The 15,841-nt window shown below is 37.6% G+C and overlaps 1 protein-coding gene across 1 annotated transcript in view; it reads left to right on the plus strand.

The window, feature by feature from the left end:
• LOC104829055 (nebulin-like) overlaps nucleotides 1-15,841 on the plus strand; it is a gene marked incomplete at its 3' end in the record, with an annotated part of 56,731 nt that overhangs the window by 19,082 nt on the left and 21,808 nt on the right. The window contains exons 7-22 of the mRNA XM_010563079.1: nucleotides 2,809-2,853; nucleotides 5,415-5,618; nucleotides 6,556-6,663; nucleotides 8,099-8,203; nucleotides 8,514-8,618; nucleotides 8,724-8,828; nucleotides 9,578-9,682; nucleotides 11,539-11,643; nucleotides 11,834-11,941; nucleotides 12,714-12,830; nucleotides 13,503-13,604; nucleotides 13,687-13,794; nucleotides 13,889-13,993; nucleotides 14,688-14,786; nucleotides 15,237-15,341; nucleotides 15,439-15,546. Coding sequence (XP_010561381.1) covers nucleotides 2,809-2,853; nucleotides 5,415-5,618; nucleotides 6,556-6,663; nucleotides 8,099-8,203; nucleotides 8,514-8,618; nucleotides 8,724-8,828; nucleotides 9,578-9,682; nucleotides 11,539-11,643; nucleotides 11,834-11,941; nucleotides 12,714-12,830; nucleotides 13,503-13,604; nucleotides 13,687-13,794; nucleotides 13,889-13,993; nucleotides 14,688-14,786; nucleotides 15,237-15,341; nucleotides 15,439-15,546 — 1,734 coding nt within the window. The remainder of the gene's footprint in view (nucleotides 1-2,808; nucleotides 2,854-5,414; nucleotides 5,619-6,555; nucleotides 6,664-8,098; nucleotides 8,204-8,513; nucleotides 8,619-8,723; nucleotides 8,829-9,577; nucleotides 9,683-11,538; nucleotides 11,644-11,833; nucleotides 11,942-12,713; nucleotides 12,831-13,502; nucleotides 13,605-13,686; nucleotides 13,795-13,888; nucleotides 13,994-14,687; nucleotides 14,787-15,236; nucleotides 15,342-15,438; nucleotides 15,547-15,841) is intronic.

Here is a 15,841-nt window from a genome sequence, read left to right on the forward strand (position 1 = left end):
ATTACGTGAACCTAACTTTGAGGAAGAACTCTGGGAAAAGGGCTTAAATGTTAATGAGAATTTAATGAGATTCAAAGGGCTTTCTGCTCCCACCGTTTTGGCGCATGACCCCGAGTAAATCATTGCTGTGGAGATTTTCAAAGATGAAACCCGCGTTTTTCATTTTCCCCTTTCTGGAAGTCAGTGGCAAGTGAAGCACCTTTTGAGTAAAACAGGTGCCGTTTGCTACAGCGGATGGAGCAACGTCTCTAACCGCCTTTTTCTTCATGAAGCAGCGAGGGGAGATGGAGGGCGAAGCCTCGGGGGGGTGAAGCCTGGGCCGCGAGCCGGCTCCCCTCAGCGCGGCCGCCATTTGCCGCGGGGCGGCGCCGCGCTGTGGCGGGACGGCGCCATCGTGCGTCCGCCATTTGCTGCGCCAAAGAGGCGGCCTCGGCAAGTGCCGAACAGGACGGCGGTGGGCTCTGCGTGGGCGCAGCGGCTCTGGTCGGAGCTGAGCTTGACGCCTCCGGCTGCCGGCCGCTGTGGGGAAAGGCAAGCCGGCAGCGGGGGAAGCGAAGCCCACAGAGCACTGCAAACAGGGATGTAACCCTTGTCGCCCCTCCGGTGGGAGATGCGTTCTGGTCAGGTCAGTTGCGCTTGCAGGTTGCTGAAGGAGGAGGTGAGCAGGCTTTGCGGCGTCACCGGTGAAGAAGACGTTGACAGCACCTTCGTGAAAAGCAAGAGGCAGAGCTGCACATGGCAAGGAAGGAGACCCTGGTTAAATGGGTGGTGGAGGGTGGCCGTCAGGATGGAGAAAGCGGGAAGCTCATGGATTCCGGCAACAGGAGGAAGGTTCGTGCTCCACCTGCAGGTCTGCCACTTCAGAGTCGATGTGGTGCCTCGGGAACTTCTTTAGGGAGCTGGAGAAAGCCTCATGGGCACAGTCCTTGTGCTTATGGGTGGCTTTAACCATCCCGGTATCTGCCGGAAGGGCCTATGCCTGGGCACAAGCAACCTCGGAGATTTCTGGAAAGTACTGAAGATAAATGTCTTGATGCAATTGATTGGTGAACTAACTTGGAGAGATGCTCTGCTGGACATGCTACTCGCAAGCAAGAAAGAACTGGTGGAAGATGCAAAGGTCAAGGGCAAGCCATGGCTGCAGTGGCCGTGAGACTGTGGAGTTGAAGATTCAGAGAGGAGTGAGCAAGATAAACAGAATTACAGTCCCAGATTTCAGAAGAGCAGACTTGGGCCTGTTCAGGGACCTGCTTGGGAAGATCCCATGGGAAACAGCCCTGGAGGGCAAAGGGGCCCAGGGGAGCTGGGTGATCCTCAAGAACATTTTTCTCAAAGCACAAGAATGGTTCAGTCCAATATGCAGAAGTCAAACACAGCAGAAGGCCAGTGTGGATGAACAGGGAGCTCTTGACTGAGCTCAAACACAAAAAAAAAAGTATACTGAAGGTGGAAGCAGGAGCAGGCAACTTGGGAGGAACATAAAGATATAAGACATTATAAACTCCATTTCTACATGCATGGGCAAAGTTCAGCTGGAGTTGAAGCCAGCAAGGGAAGTGAAGAACACCAAGAAAGGTTTCTGCAGGTGCCATCAGCAGCAAAAGGAAAGCTAAGTGAGTGTGGAACCATAGTTCAGCAGGCAGGGAAGCTAGTGACAAGGAACAGGCAAAATGCTGATGTACTTGAAGCCTTTTTTGCTTCAGGTTTGATAAGGCTTGTCCTATGGTCTTCCACATCTCTGAGCTTCCTAGAGATGGGGGAGTGAAGTTGTAGCCACAGCAGAGGAAGACAGAGTTAGGGATGTGACTTAACCCACTGGGATGTACATAATTCTGTGGGACCAGAGGGGATGGATCCAGGGGTGCTGAGGGAACGGGCTGATGACATTGCAAGGCTGCTGTCATCTTTGAAAGTTCATAGTGATGCAGGGATGTTCCTGACAACAGGAGAAAGACAAATGTCATACCCATCTTCAAGAAAGGCAAGAAAGAAGATGCAGGGAACTACAGGCAGTCAACCTCACTTCAGTCCTTGGAAAAGCTATGGAGCAAATCCTTCTAGAAGCTATTTCTAAACACATGAAAGACGTAAAGGTTATGGGGAGCTGTGAACATTTATTTATCAAGGGCAAATCATGGCTGACCAAACTCATTGCTTTTTATAATGAGTTCACTGCTGCTATGGACAAGGGGAGACCAGTGATTGTTGCGTATCTTGACTACTTTAGAAATACCTCTGAAACAGTCTCCCATAGTCTTCTTATCACCAAATTTATGAGATGTGGGATGGATAAGTGGACAATGAAGTGGGTGGAAAATTGTCTGGACTGCAGAGCTCAGAATTGTGATCAGTAGTACAAAGTCTATCTGGCAGCCAGTAATTATTGGTGTCCTTTAAGGATCTGTAAGTAGGAACAATTTTGAGGGCAGCCTTAGAAAGAGAAACCTACTACAGTCCTCTCAGCTTGTTACCAAACACTTGGAAAATCCTGGTTTTTTGAATGCTGATTCTTTCTTTTAATGTGGTCATCGTTGCCTTCCCTCTTGTGGGTAAAATTAGATAATGATCCTTCATTAATTACTTGGAAGGATGATTAATTGAGGAATGTATGGAGGAAATCCAACTGTTAATTCAAAAAATGAACAGATGTTCAGAATTGCCAAGGATGCAAATGTGACTACGTAGATATCAATGAACTACAGGCCTATTTCTCCAGAAGTGTGTTTTTAAAACAGCTTAACAGAAGCTACAGTTTGCTATTCTGTATGATCTGGACTAACAATGATTCTTTTTCTTTTCTTTTAATAGTACTACATTGAAGAGACAATTATTGAGGAGGGTGAACCACATGAGGTAAAGGTCCCCGTGATGTTGCATGTGGAGTATATATGTATCTAACTAATGCATAATGCTAAATTAGTAGCCTTTTGTATTCTGAGGACTGTTTTCTCATATTAAACACACAAATATCAGTGAACAGTTGCTTCTTAATATTTGATTTCCTCTGCAAGACCCTGTTGTGGGATGTTCTAGAGGACGCCTAGCTTGTTCCGAGTATCCTATCTGCCACTCTTCGGTTTTCATTAGAAGGAGATATGGATGTGCCCATCAGAAAAGGACTGTGCTAATTTTTGTCCTGCCATGTGTCTTGCTGATAGTCTTCCCTTTGATCCTGGCCAGCAGCTGTTTGCACAGGAGCTGACAAGATGAAGCAACAGGTTATGTTAATAACAAGAAACACAGGGAGGAAGATTACTTAGGTAACATAATGATAGAAATCAGATTATTAGTGCAAAATCCAATTATAAGTGTTAAAAATGAGCAGAATTATCAAGGATGTGAATGTGACTAGATATGTACATATGAACGACAGGCACATATATGCATTAGTCTTAACCTTGTTATGAAGAGAAATATAAAAAGATTCTGCCTGAAACCAGTTTACATGTATCAGTTCTGCTCCCTTCACCTTGTGTAATTTCACTAAATAGTGGTGGTTTGCAGGTTTTTTTTTCATGTCACTGGTAACAAATATTTGAGTCACCAAGGAGTTAGTAGCATAATTTGAAATTCTACCTATAATATAGATATAACCCAACTGTCTGCTATGCTACCATGAAATATTCTTTACGGCATATGTTTATGTGGAAACAAAAGCTTAATGCTTCACTTTGTGAGTGTGTTTCCTTTGAAACAAAGGGTCTTTTCCCAAAGTCTTCCTGTATTTTTAATTTAATAAAATACGATTTGATTAACACTGTTGGAGCAAGTAATCTAGGACTACACTTTTGAAGGAAACTGCCATCTTATGATTTTTAAGATTAATTCATCCGCTGCATTCATCAGGTGTTCTAAAATCTGTAGCCAGACTGGATTGAAAGGGAGCAATAGCATGACTGATTATTTCTCTGTCTGATTTGCATCAGTTTTTGAAAACAGTATTGTGGAATGAAGAATTACGTATGAGTACAAATGTCTTTCTAGCTAGTGTGATTAGACCTTTTCCCATCAGCTGTAAATACAGTCTAATGCATTAGTGTCGTGTGGTCCTATGAGTTATCATATGAAAATAAAAGCTTTTTTTTTTTTTTTTTCACAAAATGCTGTATTTTCAGAATCAAGCCTCTCCTAAGTTTGAGAAATGTATTACAACTTTTTATAAAAGCATGTAGCTTCACTGTTTTCTTGTAAAGCTAACAGCAGGTAGTGCTGTTCACAGTGTTCACCTAGACAGGTTTCAAACTCTCCAGTGCTTTCAGTGCCCAAACATAGATTAACACTCGTATATTTGAAAAGAGTTGTAAGAGAGAAACTTGTGGCAGTGCTGAAGTAACTAATATCTCAGTGAAATGCAATTAATGTTCACGTAGTAAACATACCTTTTTTTTTTTTTTTTTTTGCATTTTTACATAATTTAAGTTTTGTATACTTCTCAATTTAATGTTTAATGCTTGATATATTTTCTGGTCTGTCTCATGCTAATGCAAATAGCAATCTGAAATATGAGCTTCATATATTCCTTTTTAAAGGCACTTTTTTGTTTAAAGCTAGTTCATATGAAATAAATCTTGATACTTTCTTATTCAGGTGGTTTTGGAGCACATTTTAAAGTTGTAATAATTATTTTAAAATGTTCTTAAGTAGAATCTTAGTATTAAAATTATTGCTTACAGCGTGAATACGTTGATAAACAAATACATAAAAAATTTAAATTAATTAAGGGGTTATTTCCTTGCTTGATTGATTATACAAGTATCTCAGCTATGTCTCTGCCATGATTGCGATCTGGCTATGAGAAAATGTAGTTTAGTAGAAAAAGTGGATTCTAGATATTTGTTCAGTCAGCTGGTGCATCGTGTACTTACTACAAGATCCCAAAGACTTGGTCTCGTTTGTCTGCTGCGTCCATTCCTTTCCTTTTGCAAGAAGATAATCTTTTTCAATGACTATATGCACCTTTGACCTGCTTTCACAACTTTCAGTGATGTCAGTAGGAGTGCTGGCTGTGCAATGTATATCTTCAACACAACTTCAGCACTGAGGACTTTTCTACACTTTGGTTTTAGTAGCCAGTGGTTCTACCTGAGAACTCCCCTGATGCCAGTGGAAGTTATGCATATAGAACAGAGGCAACAGGAGTCCCACTCTTCCAGCTCCTCTGGAGAATAATTACATGAGTTTGATACAGAAATAAGCCAGTCAGTTAATTTCTTGTGGTTTTTTTTAGGTTGGGTGATGTATAGTAGGCATACTGGGTAATTCCGGTAGGAAAAGTGTCACTGATTTTCTGTCTTGCAGGTGGTCCCTGGATAAGAACTGAGTATCTTTTTACTAGATAGGGGAGGTGAAAAATGTTTATCATAAAATGATGATTTATAGTTTAAGCAAATAATTATTTTTTTCTTTATTCCCAGGTGATCACTGAGGTCACCGAGACTGTTAGCACAGACTTCACAGGTCCTAAAACTATCACCTATACTGTTGAGTATGAAGAAACTGCTGGTGGTGATGCAGCACCTCCAGTCAGAAAGAAGAAAATACGGACAAAAGTGGACTCGTCTAAGTTTTTGACACCTTATCTGCAACACAGTAATAAAATGAAGGACCTATTCAGTGAGGTAAATAGTCCCATGTCTTTTATTTCTTGAGGAACACGAACTTTACAAATATTTAATAAGTATTATTGCAAACCCTCATGCTACTGTTTTGTCTCCAGTACTTCATTTCAGGATGTGTATTAATGTTATTTGCCTGAAATAGGAAGTTTCCTTCTTTGAATTAGCTCCTCTCTTGCCCATTTCCTGCTTGAGTGCATTAAGTAATTATTAGGCACAAAAAGTGGCTTGGGGCAGATGGCTGAAGATTATCAGAACTCCTGCATTATCTGACTTGGATATCTGAGTGAAGGAAGATAACAGGGACTAATGTCTATTGAATAGCAAACCTCAATATTTTTTATAATAGTGTATTTCTCTATCCCTCTATATATATCTCCAAGAAAAATCCTTACGCACAGTATATAGGAACAAGCACCAACCTAGATTTCTGATATGGGATATCAGAGTCCAGTAGACCAATACCATGCAATGTTGTGAAAAGTGGAAAACTGCTCTGCACAGATCCAGATGGTGTCAGATCCGTTTTCCTAAATTTTAAAGTATATTACCTACCAGCATTCACTGTTTAAGGGTTATGTGAGATCACAGGCCTAGAACTGCTACCCTCACCTACATATTTTCCTTATCTTTGATCAATGAAGCGGTAACTGTAAATTTATCAATATCAAGCTCCTAAGGAGAACATAATCAATTAGAGGTGATCTAAACCAGGCTAAAGGTAGAAATGGATTTTTTCTGTTGTGTCAGATGGAAGAAAGTCAGTTGGTTAAAATAAGCATAGTGCTGCAAATGTAATTGAGTAATGCTAGTTTGTATTATTGAATAATCTGCTCCAAATTCCTATGCTAACCAGATAAAAAAATCAATAATTGCTACATATATTTCTGCCAGAGCTTTAGGATATGTCTTAATTATATTTGTCATTTTTTTCCATCAGAACAAGTACAAAGAAAAATTTAGAAAAGAAAAAGGAAAGCCATATGCTTCCACGATTGATACCCCAGAAATTCGGAGAATCAAGAAAGTGCAAGACCAGCTCAGTGAGGTAGGTATCAATAAGAAAAAATATTTACTGAATGGTAAAGAAGAAAATTGAGTCACAAGTTTAAATGTTAGATAGAAGTGATAATTTTTTCATGATATTGTGATAAGGCAATCTGAAAGTTTAGCAGGAACTTCATTAGATTACAAAATTGAGGAATACAGACTATATGACAACTGGAGTTCTGTGTTGTAGGTTGAAATTTAGGCCTTTCGGGAAGGGAGATGTGATGGTTCCTTTCTAGCTGCATAATAGCCCTGTTTCGTTGTGCCTAAAGAGGTTTGAAAATTTCTGATCAGAAGTTACAGGCATGGGAGATGATGGTAATGCCCATACCATTGAATTTGAAGATTTCACACACTATGTCCTGCAGTCATCATGAATGATGTGCCTGATGAATTTTTGTTGAGGTTAAGTTGTATGCTGGGTAAATAACCCTAGAATTTTGTTTTTAAAATGTGTTTAAACATTTTTGTTTTCGTAAAGCAACTGAAAGTAAGTTTCCTAAAGAGATACTGCAAAAATGATGCTTAGATTCTCCAGGTGTTGCAAAATGAACTTCTGCACATCTTGTTATTTACTATGGGATTTTTCAAGAGGTGTTGTCCCCTCTGTGTGAATCCCACTTTTAGTGATCTGCCTTTGAAAGCTAGCCCAAGTGCAATTGCCCCACTGATGCAGTGCCTTTAGTTCTGGAAGCTAGCTCATCCTCCGCTCTTCCTTTTAAGCAGCTGTAGGCTACCTTTCAACAATATACCTCACAGTTTGAGAAACTGAAATCCGCCTACAAAGGCTTCCTAATTCTTTGTACAGTGAATAGGGAGAGTTGAGTCCCTAGGAGTGGGAACCCCTAAAGAGGGTAGTCACCTAACCTAACCAGTGTTCAGAAGAGCGTGCATTAAATTCTACTCTGCTCCTGACTTAGGATATGTTGAGGTATGTGATGCAGCGATCCATGCGCTAATGCTGACTGAGCCCGCTGTCAAGCTGGGAGTGGTATAACCGCATTAGGATGATTCTGTGCCCAAGCTGCTGTTTTGCCATGATAATGTGGCTATGTTGGTTTTGGCACTACAGCTAGTGTTTACATGGTAATGAAACTGAGATATACTGCATAGCGTGGGGATCTCTCTATCTCATTATATAGGGTGGAAGTACACTTAGAAAGAACTCTGTGATTACAGAGGGACACTAACTCTAACTTAGATTCACATCTCTTGAAACTGTCTCAAAGCTGTATTTCTTTCTCAGCTAATTCACAAAATCTGTTTGTTTCCATAGTCTTAATTTCTAAGGAGCAACTAGTCCTAAATGCTTTACTGAATTCAGGTTTTGGGTGTTTAAATTATTAAGTGTCAAAATGTCAATATTCTGCTTTTTAAAAAACCTGTCAGTTTTTGCTGTAAGAATAAATGCATTTTGTTGTGCTTTGATCTAGGTTAAATACCGCATGGCTGGTGAAGCTGCTAGAACTATTTGCCACATTGATGAAAAGGCCAAGGATATAGAACATGCAAAGAAGGTGTCACAGCAAGTGAGCAAGGTGAGCAAGTTCTGACTTTCTGGAAGGGTTGTGAACGTTTGGGGATCATAAGGTTACTGATATGAATAAAGTTTTCGGCTCAGGGCACTAAAGCAATGTTTGGAAGAACAGTTTAGAAGCACAGAGAGATATAGCAGAGAAGTTGATAAGGCAAGTATAAATATATCTTAAATGTTTCTAGTTCATGTCTTCAAATGTCACTGGTTTGAGACTTTCACTTTGAAAAAAATCTTTAGAGTAGGTAGTTTATTCACAAAAGTAAATATTTTTCTAATGACAGAGTAACCAATGTGCTGATCTTTCTTTCCAGGTATTATATAAACAGAACTGGGAGGAGAATAAGGACAAGTACCTGCTTCCCCCTGATGCTCCAGAGCTTGTGAATGCAATAAAAAACACAGCAATGTTCAGTAAGGTGAGAAAAAAAAAATCGCAGGTCTAGGCAGCTGAAGTGCAAGAAGGATTCCAAGTCAGAGTGATCAATTCATCATGAATATTCTGGCATTTTTCTGTTTTTTAGAAACTCTACACTGAAGACTGGGAGGGAGACAAAACATTATTCTATCCGTATAATGACAGTCCAGAGCTCAGAAGGGTGGCACAGGCTCAAAAGTCTCTGAGTGATGTAAGTATGAAAGCGTGATTGCAAGTTGGGTCACTGTTACAGTGTAACTCGGTAGACTTTGTGGTGGACTTTGACTAGCTATAAAACCTTCATAATGGAACAGAAAATAAAAATGTGTAGGTGTGCACTGATAGCTCTGATAGTAGTGCTATTTCAATAGAAAAATACATAATCTATATTAGAGTATAAATCTGTTGGCGGTTTGATGCTGGATTATGAATGAATGAAATAATTAGTTTATTAAAGATCTTCTGAGGTAATCGGTAAGAAGACCTCAAGTACCTCTCAAAATGTGTGGAGAAACTCTCAGGGTTGGCTGTAAGCCGAGTTCACTGTTGTGGGCCTACAAATCTGTCTTGGTAAAACAGTGATAAGAAAAGTCAGGAATTTGTGAGGCTGTGTGATTTACTGATACTTAAATACATAGAACTCTTTAAACAAGCATTTCAGGTCTCAGGTAAATATTTCAGTGAATTTTGCAGATGTCTAGAAGTTCACTAGTCCGTGTTTATCAGGAGCAACAGAGTAATATACTTGAAAACTTTCTCAGGGAACTGATTCTTTTTCACTGTCTCTTATCAAGAGACTTCTCAGTAGTCCTCCAGAATACATTGATTGAAAGAGTTTATGCTGCAGTAGCTGTGGACAGAACTACTTTTGTTAATGGTGGCGTTAGCAGGTTTGACAGTAAATGTTCTGATGCTTAAGTTGGTAGTTACTGTAAATATTTACTTGTTTCATATTTTCAGATTGTCTACAAAAAAGGGCATGATGAACGAAAATCTAAGTATACTTCCCTGCCAGATCCACCTGATGTGGAACAAGCCAAGAAAGTGACAAGACAGCTGAGTGATGTGAGTAGAATGCAGTGCTCTTCTTTTTGCAGAAACCTCACTTTTGGAGTTAGAGAGGCAAAAAGGTACCTAAGGAAGGGGAAAGCAAAAGAAAAGAACAGAGCTCATATGAAGACCCATTTGCTTTTCAGTGGTGGAAGTCAGTTCCTTTCTTACTCAAGTGTCTCAGAGAAAATCCTGCCCAGGCTCAGGTGAAAGGCGAAATTTTATTCTTGTCAGTCAATTTCGTTTTCGCAAAACATTTCTGCTTCTACCATGCACGCATTGCTTCCTATTCTCCCTCTTTTTTTCAGTCTTCCGCTTTACACTTTCTGTGTTTACAGGAGAAAATAATAAGCAACATCCATTTTGCTGTTCTCTTAAATGTAAACAATGATATATAAATATATACCTGGTTTTGGAGTGAGTTACATGCTTACAAGGAATAAGCCCATTTTGCTGAAAAGTTGCCTAGGTCAACTGTGCAGAATACATTCTAAATGTTCATTTCAGTGTCAAACCATTGTACACATATATATCCCAAGCATTCTTAAGTTAATGGATACCAATCAGTGGAAACATCTGGCAACTTAGATAACTGTTTCCTGATTTGCACACCGAATTAACAAGTAACATTCAACATTAAATTCCATAACTGCGTGGCATGATTAACAAAGACTCTGGCACGAGTCCTTGTCAATGAATTTTAGGTATACTTAGAATAAAACACATCTGAGGAATGCAGGAGGTGAAGTGAAATACAGGAAGACCAACTTTTGCTGAAGAAACTGGAACTAAGTTGCATACTCTTGTAAGACAGAAGTGGCTTTTTAACTCAGTTCAGAATTTAGCTATTATGAAGAGAACATGCATGATTTTATTGCTGTGTATTGAAAATTATCTGCTGTTTAAGATTAGAGAGTTACAGTATTCACTTACAGTTGCAAAACCACTAAGAAAATACTGTAGTGAACCCATTTGGAAGGTGGAAGAAGGTAATATTTCATTTAGAGAAAATTTCTTTAATCTTATTCTTCCATAGCTTAGAAGCTAAATTGTCATCAAGAAAATTTTTAGACGTGTAAAAAGCAAGATCAGTATCATAATTCTTTAAAATGAATAAAATAGTAAGTTATATATGTATCTCCAAAACAATGAAATGTAGAATTTTTTAAGGTTATTTTTGGCGTATATGTTCTTTATCAGTGTGGTAACAATTAAAAAGACGTTGGAGAAGTTGTATTTTTTGTGATAAGCAATGCAACTGTGGCTGAAAATGCATTTGGAACACTGAGACAAAACTCAGGAAGATGTTTTGTTATTAGGCAGACAGAAACTGTCTGTTTAAACAGTTGATACTTGATTTCCACGTGCTTGAATATAGTCTTAATAGAAATCACATATACCAGGCTATCCATGTATTAAAAGGGTTTGCCTATAAGAAGTCTCAGCAGCAATAACAATAAATCCTGGCTTAACCAATGGGCAGTACTATGTCCCAATACTGTGTGACAAATATATTTGTGACAAATATATTTGTGACAGCAATATTATGTGAGAAAACAGAACTAAAGGAATATGTTAGTGATGTCTCATAGAGAGATTTTCTTATTAATAAATGTCTTCTAGAAGAGATGACTTGTTTCACCTATTTATCCTTTTTTTGGTCAGGGAAGGTACTAAGAGAAATAACTCAATACTGAATTGGTTAGGCCAAATCATATTTAAGGCGTTTTAGACAATAACTGATAAAGTGGTTATAAGGCAGATGTGAAATGTGAAGCAACTTTAAAAAGACAGCTTTTGAAAACAGATCTGTCAAGTGAAAATTGAGCTGCGTCTTGGGGATTAAATTTTATTTTTTTATTTTGTTATAGATTATTTACCACAAGGACTATAAAGACAATATTAAAGGCAAGTGGAGTCAAACTCCATGCTATGATGTTGCAGTTGCGAAAATGAATGCAGAAAATTTAAGTATGGTAAGTGAATTCTTCAGGAAATCTTGAACAGCTTTATCTTCTGTTTATGTTAATATGGAGAATACTGATTGATTTTGCCCACTCTATTTGTGGTATTTCTCTTTTCCTAAATAAGTTACCTCATGGATGTCTCATTTATAATGTAAGTACATTTGATATCTTGTTATCTGTTTGTCTCTGTTCCTAACAGAGAAAATACCAAGAAGACTTTGAAAACATCAAAGACCAAATATACTTTATGCAGACTGAAACTCCAGAATATGAAGCTAATAAGCGACTTTCAGATAATGTCAGTAAGGTATGCTATGTGTGCTCCCATTTGTTTAGTTTGAGTATAGTTCTAAAGTTAGGCCAGTTTGTGCTGAAACTGTTTTTTCCAGTGTCAAAAATATTTTCTTATATGCAAAAGGTGTATTCTTGTGTGCTTCCCACTAGGAAGCTTGTAACAACTCCTAAACATGCCTGTGATCTTCCACAATAGTACCCATGAAGTATAATTTTATTTCAGTGAAGTAGAATTTGCTTCATTGTTTGTTCTGATTATGTTATGTTACTGATTTTTAGTTGGAACAAATCAATACTGTTAACCAAGACCAACTTAAGCTAGCTGAGTTTGGCTCAGTATTTTCATATTTACTTGTCTTTGCTCAGTGTATCTCAGTGACATTATGCTGGCCCATCTTCTGTTCAAAAAGCAGCATTTGTTTGGCTTCTGCATTTTCTGCAATAGTATATGCATCAGCAAAGACAATCTTATGTCATTAAATTGTATGAGTGTGACTATCCTGAGATGTCAACCACTATTTGAAAAATTACAATGTTTGGAGAGGGGCTGAGAGGTGGGGACATCTACTAAATAGCTCTCACTTCTCTTGTGACCCTGCCTCCCATCTCATCATCCATGCACTCCTGTGATCTGAGTGCCTTTCATGGTCCTTTGCCATCATGAATCAGAAGTTAAAAAACAGGAAATTTTCCTGTAAAGTTCAAGATGATATAGGTTAGTGAGTGTTTGGGTTTTAATACTGATTTTTTAAAACCTCACCCTTTTTATTTTTATTTTTTTGAAGATAAAATACAGAGCAGACTATGAAAAGAACAAAGCTATTGCAGATTATAATGTGCTTCCTGCTACAGAGAACCCGTTGCTGAGGCAATTAAAAGCTGCAGGAAATGTGCTGAGTGATGTAAGTATTATCAAAGTACAGCTGGATGATTTTCAGTCATGTACAATAAACGAAACTCATCATTTCTTCACAAGGCTTCTCCTTTGGATCTCTTAGTATTTTTGGTTTTATAGACTGGTACTTGTCATGAGATACCACCAACCAGAACAGAATAGATAAGGAGTCATTTCTCCACAGCAGAGTGTAACAATAGCTGTGGCACGTTATGAGGAAGCTAATTATTATATAGTTCATTTAGGTCCCTGTGGAAAATGGATCACAAGCTGACAGTTACAGTTCTTCCCTTACTGTTTTTAAGGAACTTCAGCTGATGCTGATAATGATAGAATATGTGGTACTTCTGCATATTCATATATATTGTGTTCTGGTTGCTCATTGTAATGGCTTTCTTGATTTCTCTCTTCTTGCTGTTTTCATCTGTGTGGAAAGAGAGTGCATATTTGTTCATGTCAGAAGTTAGTCAGACCTTTCTGTCTTCCCTTACAAACCTAACAGTCACTAAAAAAAGGGTTTTTTAAAAAAATCATGGGGAAAAAAGGGTCATCTGTTTTTCAATTTTCTGGGAAAGCTTTTCTTTGTAATCATTTCACGGTTTTACTTGTCATTTTTAATGTGTTGTGAATGAGTTGCAGTGAAATCTACTGCATTATCTGACATTATTTTCTTTTGCAGAAATTATACAAAGAAGCCTATGAACAATCAAAAGGAACCAGCATGAATTACTGTGACACACCAAAGTTCCAGATTGATACTGTTCTGAAGAATTTTAGTGATGTATGTATTTGATTTATGTTATGTTGTTCAGTACTGACACTCTTGATTACTTTTGTTTATCAACTTGTGATTATTTTTCCAGGTAAAATATAAAGATGCGTATCAAAAGAATATTTTAGGACACTATTTGGGCAGCTTTGAGGACCCACATCATACACACTGCATGAAAGTTGAAGCTATGAAGAGTGATGTAAGTGTGGCAATCATTCTGTTTTCACCATCATACTTTCATTTCAGAGAAAGCTCAATTATGGTTTCTTACTGAATGTTGATTTTGTTCCTAGAAAAATTACAAAGCAGATTATGAGGAGGAAAAAACAAAATGCTACTTCCCTCAGACCATAACTCAAGAGTATGAAGCTATTAAGAAGTTAGACCAGTGTAAAGATGTAAGTACAGGACAGTAGTGGTTATCAAGTGGCCAGCTACATGCAGAGTAGCTGTTTCTGAGGCATGTGGTAATTTACAGAGTGATTCCTGTTAACTTCAATGATTTTGAATTTGGCCTTATTAGCATATGTGACTTGTAAAAAACATATTCATCTGTATTTTAGAGCCTTTTGTGACATCTAGTGATCAAGACGGATATAGCACAATCTTTTTTTTAACAAGTAAAAACATAAAATTAGAGGAATAGTACCAAAATGAAGAATGAACCTCAAGCATTTACCTGCTTAAGCCAACATATTTTTGCATTAATACTTTAAAAGTACTTTAGTTACTTTATTAATACTAATTTTATTTAATTTACCAATACTTGGAAAATACTTTAAATATATATTTGTATATGATATACTAAAATATATATACTATAATGTGTATAATATATTATAATGTATACTATACATTATAGTATTTATATACCTATAAAATATTTTACATTAATAGTTTAAAAATACTTTAAAAAATTTATTTGCTCTCTGATTATGTTAAAAAGTAACATGAGAACCATTGTGCATGACAGTGCTTATCTGCATGCATGCCATAACTGCTAACCATCCCAAGTAACGCTACATTGCTATGTCTTATAAATAGTTTTGCTTATATGCATTTTCTTCAAATATATTTATTATCTTTCTTCAGCACACCTACAAAAAGCATCCTGATCAAACCAAATTTACTCAGGTGACTGACTCTCCAGTACAGAAGCAAGCACAGATCAATAGCAAACAGCTGAGTGATGTAAGTAAACCTAGAAAACACGTTGCTACACTCTGACATTATCAATTTCTGCACTGTGGCCACCTTCACTTTATCATCCAGTTTTAAGAGAACTCCTGAAATGAATGTATAGGTGAATGTGTGTGCATATACACACACAAAAGCACAAAAGCATTTGTGTGTATTTGCTGTTCTGTTGCAGTGGAAAATCACCTGGAAACTTTTTTTTTTTTTTTTTTAGTTTTTCAATTGGCTGTTCATGTCAATTCTTAGTGTGTGTGTTTGTAATTTTGTTTATGTCCATCATTCTTAATGTATTCTTCGCACCAGTTAAGTCAATGGGGTTTATACCATTCACTTGGCAAGGACTAGGATTTTATCTCTTTCTTTGTGAGTGAGGTAACATGAGATCTTTAAGTTCTGTCACTCAGCATTGGGCTGCTAAATTTCTTTCTTTATTTTTCTTTGCAGATAATGTATAAATCCAAAGGTGAAGAAATTATTCACAAGTACCACCTCCCTCCAGATGTGCCCCAGTTTATACAGGCTAAAGTTAATGCCTACAATATTAGTGATGTAAGTATCTTTTGAATCCAGAGCTCTTGATTCAACTTACGATGTGAAGTTTCTGTTAGCTAGAAAGTGTTCATTCAAAATTCACCTTTTCTTCTAGAACTACTACAAAACGGGATTGGAAGAATTAAAATCAAGGGGATATGATCTAAAAAGTGATGCTATTCCTATCCGAGCTGCCAAGGCTGCTAGGCAGGCTGCCAGTGATGTAAGTACATCCTTCCTAAAGGAACTGTTTAATTCAAAAGAGCTTATATAAACAATGTTTGCAATTATGTTTACTAAGGATATCTGAGGGATAACTATTGCCTTTTTTGAGCATGTTATTGGATGTATTTAACACAGTTATTTTTTTATTGGTGTTTCATTGCTTCACTAATGTATTTGTATAATTACCTTTAGAAAAGGCTGTTTCATTATGTAATTCTCTGTGAATAAATAGGCTATCTTGCACTCCAGTATGATTAAGGAAAATCATGAGGAGTAGGCCAGTAATGACAGCT

The sequence above is a fragment of the Haliaeetus leucocephalus genome, unplaced genomic scaffold (genome assembly GCF_000737465.1).
Source record: "Haliaeetus leucocephalus isolate CR32 unplaced genomic scaffold, Haliaeetus_leucocephalus-4.0 Scaffold163, whole genome shotgun sequence".
NCBI classification, from domain to species: domain Eukaryota; kingdom Metazoa; phylum Chordata; class Aves; order Accipitriformes; family Accipitridae; genus Haliaeetus; species Haliaeetus leucocephalus.